This window comes from Hylobates moloch, unplaced genomic scaffold (assembly GCF_009828535.3).
Source record: "Hylobates moloch isolate HMO894 unplaced genomic scaffold, HMol_V3 SCAFFOLD_18, whole genome shotgun sequence".
Lineage (NCBI taxonomy): Eukaryota > Metazoa > Chordata > Mammalia > Primates > Hylobatidae > Hylobates > Hylobates moloch.
In genome coordinates, this window is record NW_026652293.1 from 28,187,659 (window position 1) to 28,204,680 (window position 17,022).

Genomic DNA, 17,022 nt, shown 5'->3' on the forward strand with positions numbered 1-17,022 from the left:
GATTAAACATGTAAGGAAAGAGTACAATTACAGTTTAATTGGTGGAAACACACTGAACTACAGATGCCCTCTGCTTCTTTCTATATGGCAAATATATTACAGGGTCATATCCACTTCTCTTAATTGTTCACAACTGCTTCCAAGCAATCTGAAGGAACTGTTGACTTTTTGAAAATAACCATAGTAATCATGTACTATGACCCTATATTGCAGAGGGAATCCTAACAAAGCACCATGAATGCAGAGAGTTTCAAAATGCAAAAAAGCCTGAAATAACTATTAATTTAGGCAAAGGAATAAGAGGTCCAAAAGAAAGCACTGTCACCAACTCATACTGTAATAGCAAATAAACAAATAGTCTGCTTTTTAGGAAAGAAAAAAAACCACTTCTAGAAGCAAATTATATAAAATTTAGTTCCATGATTGAAATATTCTATTTTTATTTTGTAGCAGAGCTTGTTGAAACCTAAATGAAAGCTTACCCAGAAATCTCATATATTTCTAAAACAGACAAAGGAGAGCCACACATACAGAAGCAAAGTGCAGGTCTGGAGAACAATGCACTCAGCCTTCTTTATGCTTTCCCCTACATCACCCTGAGAATCAAGACAGACCTCTACAGAGCCAAACTGAAAATTTCCATGTATCAAGTTTCAGTACAACAAAATTTCCCTTATAACTGAGGTAGCTTCATCTTTATGATACATAAATATGAATCTTACTGAGAAATTAAATAGCTAAACAACTTTTTTTCTAAACTTTCAGTGCAAAAAATGAAAGAGCAGAAATAAGTCTAGAGAAAGCCTAAAGCATCAACAGTCCATTTGTCCAGTTACACATCCCACTATTTAACCTCCAGTATTTCCAACTGCTCTGACTCTACTTTCCTAACATTCTATCTTCCCCTTTCTTTTATCCTTTCTGAACTTGTGCCTTTACTTTAGTCCATATGTCAGACAGCCCCAGGTCACACATGTTGAAGTATCCAGAGGATAAGGTGGGAGTTCCACATTACGGAGGAAAGGAGAGGTATGTACCTTATTTATTGGCTTTCAATGTTCTTCAAGGCACTGCATTTTACGTATCTCTGGTTAGATGATTTAACAGATTATATTACTTATCGAATTAATCATCAAATGGGTAATAGTTTAAAGGCTTCCAACAAGAAACCTAAGGACTGAAGGTAATAATGATAAGGCAATCACACGCAATCAACAAGAAAAGAGCTGATGTCACTATTTCTAGTTTGAGTTTTACCAGTCACAATAGAATGTAAAGAAAAATGATCTTAGAAGATCTTTAAAAAATTAGCCCCTGGTCAGGCATGGTGGCTCACACCTGTAATGCTAACACTTGAAGAAGCTGAGGTGGGAAGATCGCTTGAGCCCAGGAGTTCAAGACCAGCCTGAAGGACATACTGAGATCTCATCTACCAAAAATTTAAAATATTAGCCAAGCATGATGGAGTGCGCCTGTAGTCCTTCCTACTCAGGAGGCCGAGGCAGGAGAATCACCTGAACCCATGAGTTCCAGGCTGCAGTGAGCTATGATCACACAACTGCACCATAGCCTGGACGACAAAGTGAGACCCCCTCTATTTAAAAAAAAAAAAAGAAGCTCCCCAAAATATGAACATAATTAAGATACACAAATTAAAGGATATGGCCAGGTGCTGTGGCTCATGCCTCTAATCCTAACACTTTGAAAGACTGAGGAGGGTGGACAGCTTGAGCCCAGGAGTTCGAGACCAGCCTGGGCAACATGCAAGACCCGGTCTCTACAAAAAATACAAAAGTTAGCTGGGCGTAGTAGGGTATGCCTGTAGTCCCAGCTACTTGGGAGGCTGAGGTGGGAGAATCATCTGAGCCAGGAAGTGGAGGTCGCAGTGAGCCATGATGATGCCACTGCACTGCAGCCTGAGCAACAGAGTGAGACTCCAAGAAAAGAAAAAATAAAAATTTAAAGGATGTGATACTAAGCAGCATAGATCTGTCCCTCTGGCCATTTCTCCAACAACGCTGGCATTTTAGGCCTGTAGAGATTAGCATTAACTCAGAGCCAGTATGTAGTAATCCCCTAAAAAGTCTAAGTACAGTTATGCACTGCACAATGACATTTTGGTCAACAACGGACCACATATATGATGGTGGTCCCATAAGATTATAATGTAAGACTGGGCGCGGTGGCTCACACTTGTAATCCCAGCACTTTGGGAGGCTGAGGTGGGCAGATCACCTGAAGTCAGGAATTCAAGAGCAGCCTGACTAACATGGTGAAACCCCGTCTACACAAAAATACAAAAATTAGCCAGGCATGATGGTGGGTGCCTGTAATCCCAGCTACTCGGGAGGCTGAGGTGGGAGAATCACTTCAACCTGGGAGGCAGAGGTTGCAGTGAGCCGAGATCGCGCCACTGTGCTCCAGCCTGGGCAACAGAGTGAGACTCTGTCTCAAAAAAAAAAAGATTATAATGTAAGATTATCAGCAAGAGTGGAAAAAAAATTATACTAGAGCCGAAAAATTCCTGTCACTTAGTAACTTCCTACTAGCACAACTCATTACTCATGTGGTTGTGGTGATGCTGGCATAAATAAACCTACTGCAGTGCCAGTTCTCTAAAAGTATAGCACATACAATTAAGTACAGCACATTATACTTAATAATGATAATAAACAACTATGTTACTGGTTTTTTTCTGTATTTACTATACTATACCTTTTATCATTATTTTAGGGTATACTCCTTCTACTTATAAAAAAAGTTAACTAAAAAGAGCCTCAGGTAGGTTCTTTGAGAGGTATTTCAGAAGAAGGCATTGTTATCATGGGAGACAGCTCCATGTGTATTACTATCTCTGAAGACCTTCCAGTGGGACAAGACATGGCGGTGGAAGACAGTGACACTAATGATCCTGACCCTGTGTCGGCCTAGGGTAATGTGTACGTTTCGTGTATTAGTTTTTAACAAAAAAGCTTAAAAAGTAAAAAATAAATAAAAATTATTATAAAAAGAAAAAAGCTACAGAGTAAGGATATCAAGAAAGAAAATATTTTTATACAGCTGTACAATGTGTTTGTTTTCTAGAAAGCATAGATCTCAAAGGGGTGGTCCTTTTTTATTTTATTTTTAAATTAAAAAAAATTGTTCTTAGAGATGGGGTCTCACTCTGTTGCCCAAGCTGGAATGCAGTTATGCAATCATAGCTCACTTTAACCTTGAACTCGTGGGGGGCTCAAGCAATCCTCCCGCCTCAGCCTCCCAAGTAGCTGAGAGTACAGACGCACACCACCATGCCCAGCTAATTTTATTTTTTTGCAGAGACGGTGTCTCACTACGTTGCCTAGACTAGTCTCAAACTCCTGGCTTCAAGCAATCCTCCTGCCTTGGCCTCCCAAAGTGCTGGGATTACAGGTGTCAGCCACCATGCCTGGCCATTGTGTTCTAAGCTAAGTGTTATTGGAAAAGGGTCAAAAAGTATTAAAAAATCAGAAGTTTATAAAATTAAAAAGTTATAACAACCTAAGGTTAATTTGTTATTGAAGAAAGAAAACATTTTTTAATTGAGTGGAGCCTAAGTGTACAGTGCTTATAGTCTATAGTAGTGTCATATCCAGGGCCTTCACATTCACTCACCACTCACCCACTGACTCACCCAGAGCACTTCCACTCCTGCAAGCTACATCGTGGGAAGTGTTCTATATAGGTATGCCATTTTTTTTATCTTTTATACCATATTTTTAACCACTCCTTTTCTATGTTTATATATGTTTAGGTACACAAATAATTACCATTGTGTTACAACTAACTATAATATGTACAGTAGCATGCCATACAGGTTTGTAATCCAGGAGCAACAGGCCATTTACCATATAGCCTAGGTGTGTAGTGGGCTATTCCATCTAGATTTGTGTAAATACACTCTATAACGCTCACACAAGAACATGTATCCCCATCATTAAGAGATGTATGACTAGCTGGGTGTGGTGGCTCACGTCTGTAATCCCAGCACTTTAGGAGGCTGAGGCGAGAGGACAGCTTGAGGACAGGAGTTCAAGACCAGCCTGGCCAACACAGTGAGACCCCATCCCCATTTTTTTTAAAAGAAAAAGAATTATATATATTTAAAAAGAGAGAGAGAGATGTATGAGTGTATTTCCCTTTCTCTAGAATATAGGCAGCATGGTAAATGGATGAAAGTCCATTAAAGAAGGCTGATCAATACATTCTATACTATTTTACACTCCAGTAGTATACAAAACTGCTGACATTTTTAATCAATATTATCAACAAGGTTTAAATAAAATCTGTGTAAGTCACTATCTTTAATAATAAACATAATTTTGATTATTTTACTTATTTGTCTTATTTCAACAATTTGGCTGGGGAAAATATATAGCTACATGCTGTCAAAAATAATACATTAACTACATATATTTAAACAGTAATAAAGTAGCTTAATGTTAGCAAAAAAAATTAGACAATTTAAACTTATAGTTCCAGTTACCTTATTGTTAAGAGAAAGTGTATATGTTGATTCTAAAAAGGTTTAACATGCCTTGTTAACAGGGATTGGCACATCAAAATGTTTAATAATTCCAGAGGTTTCTGATATACAGTTAAGTATTTACTGAGTACCCTCTATGTGGAAAACACTGTCCTGAGTTAGAATCAACCTTTTCTTATTATTGGAAAACACCCTTGAGGACATTGTATCACTTCTCACTACTGGCAGCTGGTTGGTCTACTGCGGTGCTAAAAGTTCTTTAGAGGCACAAGAATATATTTCTCAAAATAGATAAAATTAATCCTAGGCCAGACGTGGTGGCTCACACCTGTAATCCCAGCAGTTTGGGAGACTGAGGAAGGCGCATTGCTTGAGTCCAGGAGATCAAGACCAGCCTGGGCAACATGAAGAAACCCTGCCCTACAAAAAGTACAAAAAATAGGCTGTGTGTGGTGGTACATGCCTGTAGTCCCAGGTACTCCAGAGGCTGAGGTGGGAGGATCACCTGAGCCCAGGAGGTGGAGGTTGCAGTGAGCTGAGATCACAGCACTGCACTCCAGCCTGGGCGTCAGAGTGAAACCCTGTTTCAAAACAAACAAAAACCCAACTAGTTAGAATGTATCCTAGAGTATAGGGTACACTCTACCTTTACGCCTTTTATATAACTGCTTTGTAAGAAGGAATTAAAACTGATCATCTGGGCCGGGCGCAGTGGCTCACGCTTGTAATCCCAGCACTTTGGGAGGCTGAGGTGGGCAGATCACGAGGTCAGGAGATCGAGACCACGGTGAAACCCCGTCTCTACTAAAAATACAAAAAATTAGCCAGGCGTGGTGGCGGGCGCCTGTAGTCCCAGCTACTCGGAGAGGCTGAGGCAGGAGAATGGCGTGAACCCAGGAGGCGGAGCTTGCAGTGAGCCGAGATTGCGCCACTGCACTCCAGCCTGGGCAACAGAGACAGACTCCATCTCAAAAAAAAAAAAACAAAAAACAAAAAACAAAACTGATCATCTGGCTTTATCCCATATACTTACTATATATACTTGCTGTTTAAGTTAAAATTATGATAGCCCTTATTCAGAACTTTCTATTGATTTCTCCCTAATTTCACTTCTTTTACCGGTGTTTAACATCACTGACTTATTAGGTCATTTATTCCATCTGGTGGTTTTCGCATTTCTTAAAACGAGACTTAATAGCAAGGAATTGTAATTAAATATCAGAACAATAAATCATTAGGTAGAATTAGTCAGGTATAAAACAAGAAGTAAATTTATATAAAAGAACAGATTATAAATAAAAACTCCATAAACAAGTTAAAATATTTGTCTTCAAGAAGTAATCTTCATATTATATTTAATTGCTTAATTTGGATGTAATTTGAGAATTTATGATGGGACACATTTAACTCTGTCATCCAAAACTGAATTATACTGGCCAAGGGAACACTAACACCTAAGTCCACTCTAGGGGCGATGGGAATAACTGTGGCATTTCTCCGCTGATATTTAAGGTAAATACAAGGTCTTTATTTCCAATTCTTGAATGACAAATGCTGGGAAACACAGATAAGAGTTTTAGATATGTAAAATGAAATCCAGTTATTCTAAAAATTAAGTCATAGTGATCTATTATCTTCAGTAACATACAGACCCAGGTTTAAAAAAATCAGCTGGTTACTGAAAAATTCAGTCTGACTGACACATGAATGCCACATATTTTATCAGCTACTTTAATAAAAATTTTGTTACATATTACATATAAAATTTGATATACACATTAACTGTGTTTGTCAAACTGCAATGTAGATACCATAAAAGCTCTTAATAACTATATATATTTTTCACATATGACCTTATATATGTCTATAATATCTTATAACAAGAACTGTCTGCTTATATTCCCTGAGTCTAACTCTTCCATTAGATCCTATCTTTCCTTCTACTAGCCTTAATTTACATGGTTGATCTAGAGAGTAATCTATAAGTAATAATCTATCCTTGATAAAGTAATCAAGAATAACAATGTAACCTGAAGAGACATTTGGGTGAATTACTGGAGGCTCCATCATCTGCTCCAGACATAAATGCCTTTTTAATCTCCTTAATCTCTCTCTCTTCCAGTCTTTCTCCTTCCTCCTGATTTTCTTATTCTTTAACCTTTCTTAACTTGCTCATCTGTCTTCTATACCTCTTTTAAAACCTCTACATTAACTATTCATCTAATGTCATAATGTAGTATAATTAGCATTCAGCCTTAAAAGAAGTTGCCTTCTATCACAAAGACTATAAAACACTCATTCAATAATCACTTACTGACCATCTACTATGTGTCATTACCTGTGCAAGGCTCCAGATACAGAAAAGTAAGACAGTTTCTGCCCTGGAGGCATTCAAAGTATTAAGGAACTGATTATAAAAAATAAAATTATTTTTTACAAAATGGTGGCATGAAGGATGAAGCAACTAAGTCTTTTCATTTTTAAACAATAAATTGTATTATTTTTTCTTACTCAACAAAGCAACTGATACACTTGGTGATGAAAGGACAAGGTGTTGAAAGTCTGAGAAGGTAACGCAGTGATATCTGAGGAGCTGTGAAATCCTAACTGAAGAGTGGGAGGTGAAGCCTAATTATCTAAGGGTGAAAAGGCCAAGCCTCAAAGAAAGTAGGTCAGACACAAACATGAATAAACCCCTCCACTCTAGATATAATGATGGCCGAATATTTTGCACACTGCAATGAGTTCAGAGTCTAAAAAGTCACTTCTAAACTTCAAAGGATGAAGTTTTTAAGGTCTTTATTTTCTACACATTAGCATACCTCTGACAGAACCTTTAGTTTCAACAACTAGTTTAAAGAAGTAGCCTAAAGCGTGTTATCTTTGTGTAAAGGATGACCTATTCTAAATAACCTTTTCTAAAATCTTAAGGGGTCAACTATCAACATACACAGTAAGTCAAAGAGGCTAAGTTAATAAAATTTTATCTCAAAAGCAAAAATAAGTATCTTTGAAGCATATTAGTGGATCTGAAAAGCTACTGTGATTTTAAGGTTTCTTTTCCCAGAAATAATGCATAAATATACCATATATGGTCTGTTCATATGTTAAAATGGGGTAGGAGATTAAAAAGAAAATAAATTTTTAGAGGTTTAATAAGAAAACAGAAAATATATGTAAATCACATCAAAAAAACCACAAACTTCATGACTGTAATTATTTTAGAAAAATAGCTGTCTAAAGTATTCCAAACTAAAGCCACAAGAATGTGACAGAGGTTATTAAAACTTAGAAGATTAAACAACTCAACAAAAATTAATCATCTTCCTTTCCTAAATTGAAACTGAGGTTTTATTTTCCAAAATCCTGTTCTATGATCAAGTACAAATGCCCATGCAGCATATGATCATGTCCAAACACAACAGTTAGCAGTCATTTATTGCTAAATTTAAATACAACCAAACAAAATGACAGCTAGAAAAAAAACTAAGCTATATACACTTGAGATATCTTTTAATATAAAAGCATGTCCTCAAAATGCACCTATTTATAAGGAATTGAAATTCCCTCTGCCTCTTTCCCACCCCACATATGAGTCAAAATAATAAACCAAGAAAATACTCATTATCTCAAACACTTCAATCAAATAAAGCTACTTCAGTTCATGAAACTCACATATGCAAAGTTTTACATGTTAAACCAAACATATTTGGGCATGATCTAGTATATTTTTGGATTTAAAATACTACCTTTTTTGTTTTTTAAAACATAATTTCAACCTTATTTTATAAAGGTGAAATACAAACAAAACCTAAGCAAGTTAAAGTTTCTCACCTTCACCCTCTTTCTTCTCAGCTTCTAAATCAGGCAGCTAGCTCATCATCTATTTCACAGACACAGAAACATATCTAAAACACTCGTATTGTTGCTTTGAATATTAGCTTTCAAGTTGAAGCTGCATGCATTTACAGTGTGCCTCAGAGTTGGATTACACGACCTGCTTAGTTAACTCTGCAAAGATGACAGTTTAAGCAAAAATACATGTAGACAATGCTTTTTGATCAATACAGAAAGTAGAACTTTCCCCATTTTTAGAAATTTGCAATTCAACTCTCCAATTAATTTTTGTTCCAAATGAAACTTTATCATCTTTATATACTAAGCAAAAGGCTTCTGTGGTCTTAAGAGTTACTTGATCAATCTAGACATAAGTTTACAAAAGTATAAATTAAGACTGTAGTACTGACCAAAAATAAATCTTAAAACACTTTTGTCTATCTGAAAAAAAAAATTATCAACATTGTCCTTGGCTATCTAGTGATTAGATAAGTATTAACAAAAGTGCTCAAATTAATCCTGTATACATATAAAAGAAAAGAGGAGGAGAGAAGCAATTTCTAAATGAATAGCAAATAAGCTAATTAAAGTTCTTCTCCTATCTAAAAAGAAAGTGTTCAGAAAATATAGGAATTTGCAAGATCCTCACCCTTTTTCGAACTTTGCAAAATTAGGTATTTTGCTGCCAAATGTATAACCATACCAACAACTGCTCCACTAATGTTTTCAATCTTAACCACAATCATGTTTAGAGCTTTCTTAAAACTGAAATACACATTTTAAACATTTCAAACTTAACATATCAACTTTAATGAAAAAGCAAGATTAGCGCATGTAAACATAGAAAGTATTTTCACATACATCATTTCACATACTCTTCTAAAGAAGGTACCAGGATTCTCATTTAACAAGGAAAGAAACTGTGACTTAGAGCATAAATGACATGCCCAAAGTCAGCTACAAGGGGATAAATCTAGAACTAGAACTCAAAGCTGTTAGTCTATCAAATATGTTTTCATTCACTTCTTTAACTTAAAGGCCAAGCTAAAGATCACCTGATTATTGAGCCCCAATATAACACTACATATGATCTACTATTTTTAAGATAAAAGGGAATAGAGCTAACATATAATCACTGAGCATGTATCTCAAAACCAAATGAAACTAGGTCATTTTAGCAAGCATCAAAAATGCTAATTTGCAGTCACTACAAATTGCATGCAATTTCAATGTTTAATTTTAAATTTAAATTAAATTGTAAAATTTTAAATCAATATTTAGCAAAAAGAAATTTTTAAACTGAGCTCTTTTGATTTAACATGATTTTGTTTCTTGAAAGATTTTAAGCACTACATGTACACTTAAAAAATAATTATTACCTTTTATTAAATTTTAATTTAAATGCCTATTATCTGCAGGGCTTAAAAAAAAAAAAAAAAAAACTTCACAATTTTGTAGTTTCCTGTTAAGTGAATGGTGAGTTAAGCAAATCAGTTTAGTCACAATGCCCCCTACTGGTAGCTCAAGAGAAAAGCATTCTCTAATGCAACATTACAAAAAATTGCATTGGTTTTATTAAAAGTGATCTCTCACCACCTGCATACAAATCCCCTGGAAAGCTTAAAAATACAACTTCCTTGCTCTACACAAATACCTACGTATATTTTTATTTAAGTTAGTCTGGGGTAAAACCTTAAACTTTATATTTGTAACAAATTCCCCAACAAACAAGTTAAGAATTGCTGATTTGGTTAGTAATACCAACACCTCGCTCTCAAAGCACAATAGTAACCCCATGAAATGCTCTGGGAAACTATTATTATGGCTGTTTTATGAACACTGAAGCTCAATATAGCTTTAAAAATTTACCCCAAGCTAGGCAAGGTGGCTCACGCCTGTAATCCCAAAATTTTGGGAGGCCAAGATGGGAGGATCACTTGAGCCCAGGAGTTCAAGACCATCCTGAGCAACATGGCAAACCCCATCTCTACAAAAAATACAAAAATTAGCTGACCACGGTGGCATGTACCTGTAGTCCCAGCTACTCAGGAGACTGAGGTGGGAAGATTGCCTGAGTTCAGGAATTCAATGCTACAGTGAGCTGTGATCGCTCCACTGCACTCCAGCCTGGGAAACACAGTAATACTCTGTCTAAAAAAAAAAAAAAAAAAAAAATCACCCCAGGTCACATGCTAAAAGGTAGCAGAGCTACCAATCTTTTCTTATCCCTAGTGCTAGGTGTCCTTAAGATGAAAGAGTAACAAATTGTGTTAGCCTTAAAATTCAAGTAATCATTTCTTTTAGATACTGCTTATGTAAGCAATACATGCTAAACCTTCTTAACCCTGGTTCCACCCACATCACTTGGGGAGTCTGCAGAAATGTCTGACCAGGTCCCATTCTCAGATTCAGATTTAATAGGATTAAGGTAGGTCCCGACCACTGTATTTTTATTATTATTATTATTATTATTATTATTATTTTATTATACTTTAAGTTCTGGGGTACATGTGCAGAACGGGCAGGTTTGTTACATAGGTATACACGTGCCATGGTGGTTTGCTGCACCCATTAACCTGTCATCTACATTAGGTATTTCTCCTAATGCTATCCCTCCCCTAGACCCCATCCCCTGACAGGCCCCAGTGCGTGATGTTCCCCTCCCTGTGTCCATGTATTCTCATTGTTAAATTCCCACTTATGAGTGAGAACATGCGGTGTTTGGCTTTCTGTTCTTGTGTTAGTTTGCTGAGAATGATGGTTTCCAGAGTCATCCATCTCCCTGCAAAGGACATGAACTCATCCTTTTTATGGCTGTATAGTATTCCATGGTGTATATGTGCCATATTTTCTTTATCCAGTCTATCATTGATAGGCATTTGTGTTGGTTTCAAGTCTTTGCTATTGTGAACACTGCTGCAACAAACATACGTGTGCATGTGTCTTTATAGTGGAATGACTTATAATCCTTTGGATACATACCCAGGAATGGGATTGCTGGGTCAAATGGTATTTCTAGATCTAGATCCTTGAGGAATCGTCATACTGTCTTCTACAATGGTTGAACTAATTGCCACCAACAGTGAAAAAGTGTTCCTATTTCTCCACATCCTCTCCAGCATCTGTTGTTTCCTGACTTTTATGATAGCCATTCTAACAGGCGTGAGATAGTATCTCACTGTGCTTTTGATTTGCATTTCTATAATGACCAGTGATGATGTGCTTTTTTTCACGTTTGTTGGCTGCATAAATGTCTTCTTTTGAGAAGTGTCTGTTCATATCCTTCACCCACTTTTTGATGGGGTTGTTTTTTTCTTGTAAATCTATTTAAGTTCTTTGTATATTCTGGATATTAGCCCTTTGTCAGATGGATAGATTGCAAAAATTTTCTCCCATTCTGTAGGTTGCCTGTTCACTCTGATGATAGTTTCTTTTGCTGTGCAGAAGCTCTTTAGTTTAATCAGATCCCATTTGTCTATTTTGACTTTTGTTGCCATTGCTTTGGTGTTTTAATCATGAAGTCTTTGCCCATGCCTATGTCCTGAATGGTATTGCCTAGGTTTTCTTCTAAAGTTTTTATGGTTTTAGGTCTTACGTTTAAGTCTTTAATCCATCTTAATTTTTGTGTAAGGTGTAAGGAAGGAATCCAGTTTCAGCTTTCTGCATATGGCTGGCCAGTTTTCCCAACACCATTTATTAAATAGGGAATCCTTTCCCCATTGCTTGTTTTTGTCAGGTTTGTCAAAGATCAAATGGTTGTAGATGTGTGGCATTATTTCTGAGGCCTCTGTTCTGTTCTGTTGGTCTATATCTCTGTTTTGGTACCAGTACCATGCTGTTTTGGTTACTATAGCCTTCTAGTATGGTTTGAAGTCAGGTAGCATGATGCCTCCAGCTTAGTTAGGAATGCTTAGGATTTTTTTTTTTTTTGCTTAGGATTGTCTTGGCTACATGGGCTCTTTTTTCGTTCCATACGAAATTTAACGTAGTTTTTTCCAATTCTATGAAGAAAGTCAATGGTAGCTTGATCAGGATAGCACTGAATCTATACATTACTTTGGGCAGTATAGCCATTTTGATGATATTGATTCTTCCTATCCATGAGCATAGAATGTTTTTCTATTTGTTTGTGTCCTCTCTTATTTCTTTGAGCAGTGGTTTGTAGTTCTCCTTCAAGAGGTCCTTCAAATCCCTTGTAAAAGTTGTATCCCTGGGTATTTTATTGTCTTCGTAGCAATTGTGAATGGGAGTTCACTCTTGATTTGGCTCTCTGTTATTGTTGTAAAGGAATGCTTGTGATTTTTGCACATTGATTTTGTATCCTTAGACTTTGCTGAAGTTGCTTATCAGCTTAAGGAGATTTTGGGCTGAGATGATGGGGTTTTCTAAATATGACAATCATGTCATCTGCAAACGGAGACAATTTGACCTCTTCTCTTCCTATTTGAATACCCTTTATTTCTTTCTTTGCCTGACTGCCCTGGCCAGAACTTCCAATACTATGTTGAACTGGAGTAGTGAGAGAGGGCATAGAGGTGTTTATAAGTAGACTCTGATGGTAGTCTGTATTTCTGTGGGATGGGTGGTGATATCCCCTTTATCATTTTTTATTGCATCTATTTGATTCTTCTCTCTTTTCTTCTTTATTAGTCTAGCTAGTGGCCTGCCATACAAGAGCTCCTGAAGGAAGCACTAAATACGGAAAGGAACAACCGGTACCAGCCACTGCAAAAACATACCAAATTGTACGTAAAAACCATCGACGCTATGAAGACACTGCATCAACTAATGGGCAAAGAAAACCAGCTAACATCATAATGGCAGGATCAAATTCACACATAACAATATTAACCTTAAATGTAAATAGACTAAATGGCCCAATTAAAAGACAGACTGGCTAATTGGATAAAGAATCAAGACCCATTGGTGCGCTGTATTCAGGAGACCCATCTCATGTGCAAACACATACACAGGCTCAAAATAAAGGGATGGAGGAATATTTACGAAGCAAATAGAAAGCAAAAAAAAAAGAAAAAAAGCAGGGGTTGCAATCTTAGTCTCTGACAAAACAGACTTTAAACAAACAAAGATCAAAAGAGACAAAGAAAGGCATTACATAATGGTAAAGGAATTAATGCAATAAGAAGAGCTAACTATCCTAAATACATATGCACCCAATACAGGAGTACCCAGATTCATAAAGCAAGTTCTTAGAGACCTACAAAGAGACAATAACAGTGGTAGACTTCAACACCCCACTGTCAATATTAAACAGATCAATGAAACAGAAAATTAACACCGATACCCATGACTTGAACTCAGCTCTGGACCAAGCAGACCTAATAGACATCTACAGAACTCTCCATCCCAAATCAACAGAATATACATTCTTCTCAGCACCACACTGCCCTTATTTTAAAATTAGGCCGGGCACAGTGGCTCATGCCTGTAATCCCAGCACTTTGGGAGGCTGAGGCGGGTGGAACACGAGGTCAGGATATCGAGACCATCCTGGCTAACATGGTGAAACCCGATCTCTACTAAAAAAACAAAAAAATTAGCCGGGCATGGTGGCGGGCGCCTGTAGTCCCAGCTACTTGGGAGGCTGAGGCAGGAGAATGGCATGAACCCAGGAGGCAGAGCTTGCAGTGAGCTGAGATCGCGCCACTGCACTCCAGCCTGGGCGACAGAGCAAGACTCCGTCTCAAAAAATAAATAAATAAATAAAACTGACCACATAATTTGAAGTAAAACACTCTTCAGCAAATGCAAAAGAATGTAAATCATAACAGTCTCTCAGACCACAGTGCAATCAAATTAGAACTCAGGATTAAGAAACTCACTCAAAACCGCTCAACTACATGGAAACTGAACAACCTGCTCCTGAATGACTACTGGGTAAATAATGAAATGAAGGCAGAAATAAAGATGTTCTTTTTGAAACCAATGAGAACAAAGACACAACATACCAGAATCTCTGGGACACATTTAAAGCAGTGTGTAGAGGGAAATTTATAGCACTAAATGCCCACAAGAGAAAGCAGGAAAGATCTAAAATTGACACCCTAACATCACAATTAAAAGAAGTAGAGAAGCAAGAGCAAACAAATTCAAAAGCTAGCAGAAGACAAGAAATAACTAAGATCAGAGCAGAACTGAAGAGACACGAAAAGCCCTTCGGAAACTCAATGAATCCAGAAGCTGGTTTTTTGAAAAGATCATTGCTATTTTTTTAAACTCCCAGGTGATTACAGTCTGCCCCTAGAGCTGAGAATCACTTGGGCCAGTGATGCTCAGCCTTTAGCATGAACAGAATCACCTAGAGGACACACACCTATAGGCCTCATGCCCAGAGTTTCTGATTGAATAAATCTGAGAGGGCCTGAAAATCTGCACTTTTAACAAGTTAGATGTGGTGATGCTGCTGGTCTTGTGATTACACTTCGAGAACCACTAGATAAGCATATTGGCTAGAGGTTCTCAACCTTGCTGACACATATGAATTACCTGGGGAAATTTTTAAAATCTTGATTGCCAGGCACACCCCAGACTAATTACATATGAATCTCTAGGGTGGAGGATCCAGGCATCAATATGTTTTAAAGTTCCTAAAATTAAAAAGATTTCCTTACAGCAGAGGTTTATAAAGCCATTAATATACTAATAATACAAGTGATTTCCCCAGAAGGTGGTATAGTATGCAATATTTCCAGTTTTTTGAACCAGAAACACTTGTGGCACATAATTAACAGCTCTGAACGTCTGAAATACTGGCCTGTCAGATAAAATGGAAACTGCTTTGCATGGCCTGAGACACTCTCCAACCTCAATCCAGCCTCATCTTTTGCCAACCCTTCCTCCCACCACTGCATATATAGATCCCTATTAAAATACTCATACCTTTTGATTGCAAGATCTGTTTTAATATGATTGAATTATTTCTACAGCTGTTTGGATTCAGAGGTCATATCTTATTTCTCTTTGGTCCCCAGTGCCTAGTACGATACCAAGTATAGCAGGTGCTCAATGAACATCTGCTGAGTTATTAAATACAGATTTATATCCTTACTTTCTGTAGAAAATATACTGTCAAGTATGGCTTTTATGCAATCTAGAGTGAACAGAAGTTTTTACATAGCTAAAATCAGAACTGAATAGTTCACCCTTATGGAGCCACTCTTATTTTAATAAGGCTTTAAATTATAAAGGGACTATTTGCATTTAGAGGTAACATTTAACTTGTGTTAGGATCTGCCATACTTTAAATTCATTAATAACTTAAGGGTGGCAGAAAGTTTAGATAACTTTTTATTCTAAGAATTATTTAGGCCAACTGTGATCCAAAAAGAGGCAAAAATGCCTTCTAGATTAACAAGGCAAAAATGCCTTGTATATTAACAATAGTTTCCAAAAACCATTAAAGAGAAATGAAAAAAAAATTTTGAAAATTCAAGTTTTTTAAACTTGAACATAGCAAAATCAACTCAGTTTTGTTTTTGTTTTAATTTACAAAGAACAGTATTTTTGTGTTATCAACCTGTAACTCTAATTCAGGTCAAACCATCTTGGTACATAACAATAAAACTGCAAAGGTTAGAAGTATCCTCCTTTAGTGCCACAAAAGAAAGCACTTGATTTCATGCTATAAAGTGCCACGGTCTATTCTATAGCTTTCTGGTACTATATTTTCCACATGCATCACAAATATTTTAAATAATCACCTATACATAAATTTCAAAGCACCATAAGACTATGTTGCCTTTTTTTTTTTTTTTTTTTTTTTTTTTTGAGATGGAGTTTTTCACTCTTGTTGCCCAGGCTGGAGTGTAATGATGTGAGCTCGGCTCACTGAAACCTCTGCCTCCCAGGTTCAAGTGATTCTCCTGCCTCAGCCTCCTGAGTAGCTGGGATTACAGGTGACTGCCACAATACCCAGCTAATTTTTTGTATTTTTAGTAAAGACAGGGTTTCACCATTTTGGCGAGGCTGGTCTCGAACTCCTGACCTCAACTGATCCACCCACCTCAGCCTCCCAAAGTGCTGGGATTACAGGCGTGAGCCACCATGCCCAGCAACTACGTTGCTTTTCAAACTTATTTCAGTTTGTAGTTCTGTAAAACTATATTGGAAGAAAAAAATAATGCTAAAAATATTAACATATTTGTTTTCAAGAGCAATTATAATTACCTTAACATATATTTATTCCATAAGTAATTATGGAGTGCCCATTATATGACAGGCACTGTTCTAGGAGTTATTGTTACACAATCATGAAAAAGTTCATGAAGTTTACAAGCTGGTATATTTTTTCTAGAAAGGGAAAAGGTGGAAACATTCTTGTGATCTCAACTAGAAATAGGGATTATTTGCAAGAGAGGGAAAGAGTTGAATCTAAAAGCCATTAGTTTATAAAATTTGCTATGTGACTCCTAGCAACTCTGAAAAAGTTGGTAAGCCTAGGAGAAAGAGAAAAGTAATGAGTAAATAACACTTTAAAATTAATATAGTGTTTACCTTTGAATTCCTTCAAGAATACCCCTCACAGCTGCCATTAACTTTTGAAGATACATAAATGCTTCTTCAAATGATGCTATATTTGAAGTAGTCAGAGCTGAATTTGAGCCCAATCTTTGAAATACATCCGTGCTAAAATAGAGAAAAAAAAAGATACTCATAGGTAT

The 17,022-nt window shown here is 36.7% G+C and overlaps 1 protein-coding gene across 7 annotated transcripts in view; it reads right to left on the reverse strand.

Annotated features, from left to right (window-relative positions):
* Window positions 1-17,022, reverse strand: part of SWT1 (SWT1 RNA endoribonuclease homolog) — a 141,460-nt gene that overhangs the window by 50,006 nt on the left and 74,432 nt on the right. For all 7 annotated transcript variants that reach the window (XR_009210684.1, XM_032137263.2, XM_032137262.2 and 4 more), the window contains one exon: window positions 16,856-16,987. Coding sequence is in view for 6 of the 7 variants with exons in the window: in XM_032137263.2 (XP_031993154.1) it covers window positions 16,856-16,987 (132 nt within the window). In the remaining variant the exon portion in view is untranslated. The remainder of the gene's footprint in view (window positions 1-16,855; window positions 16,988-17,022) is intronic.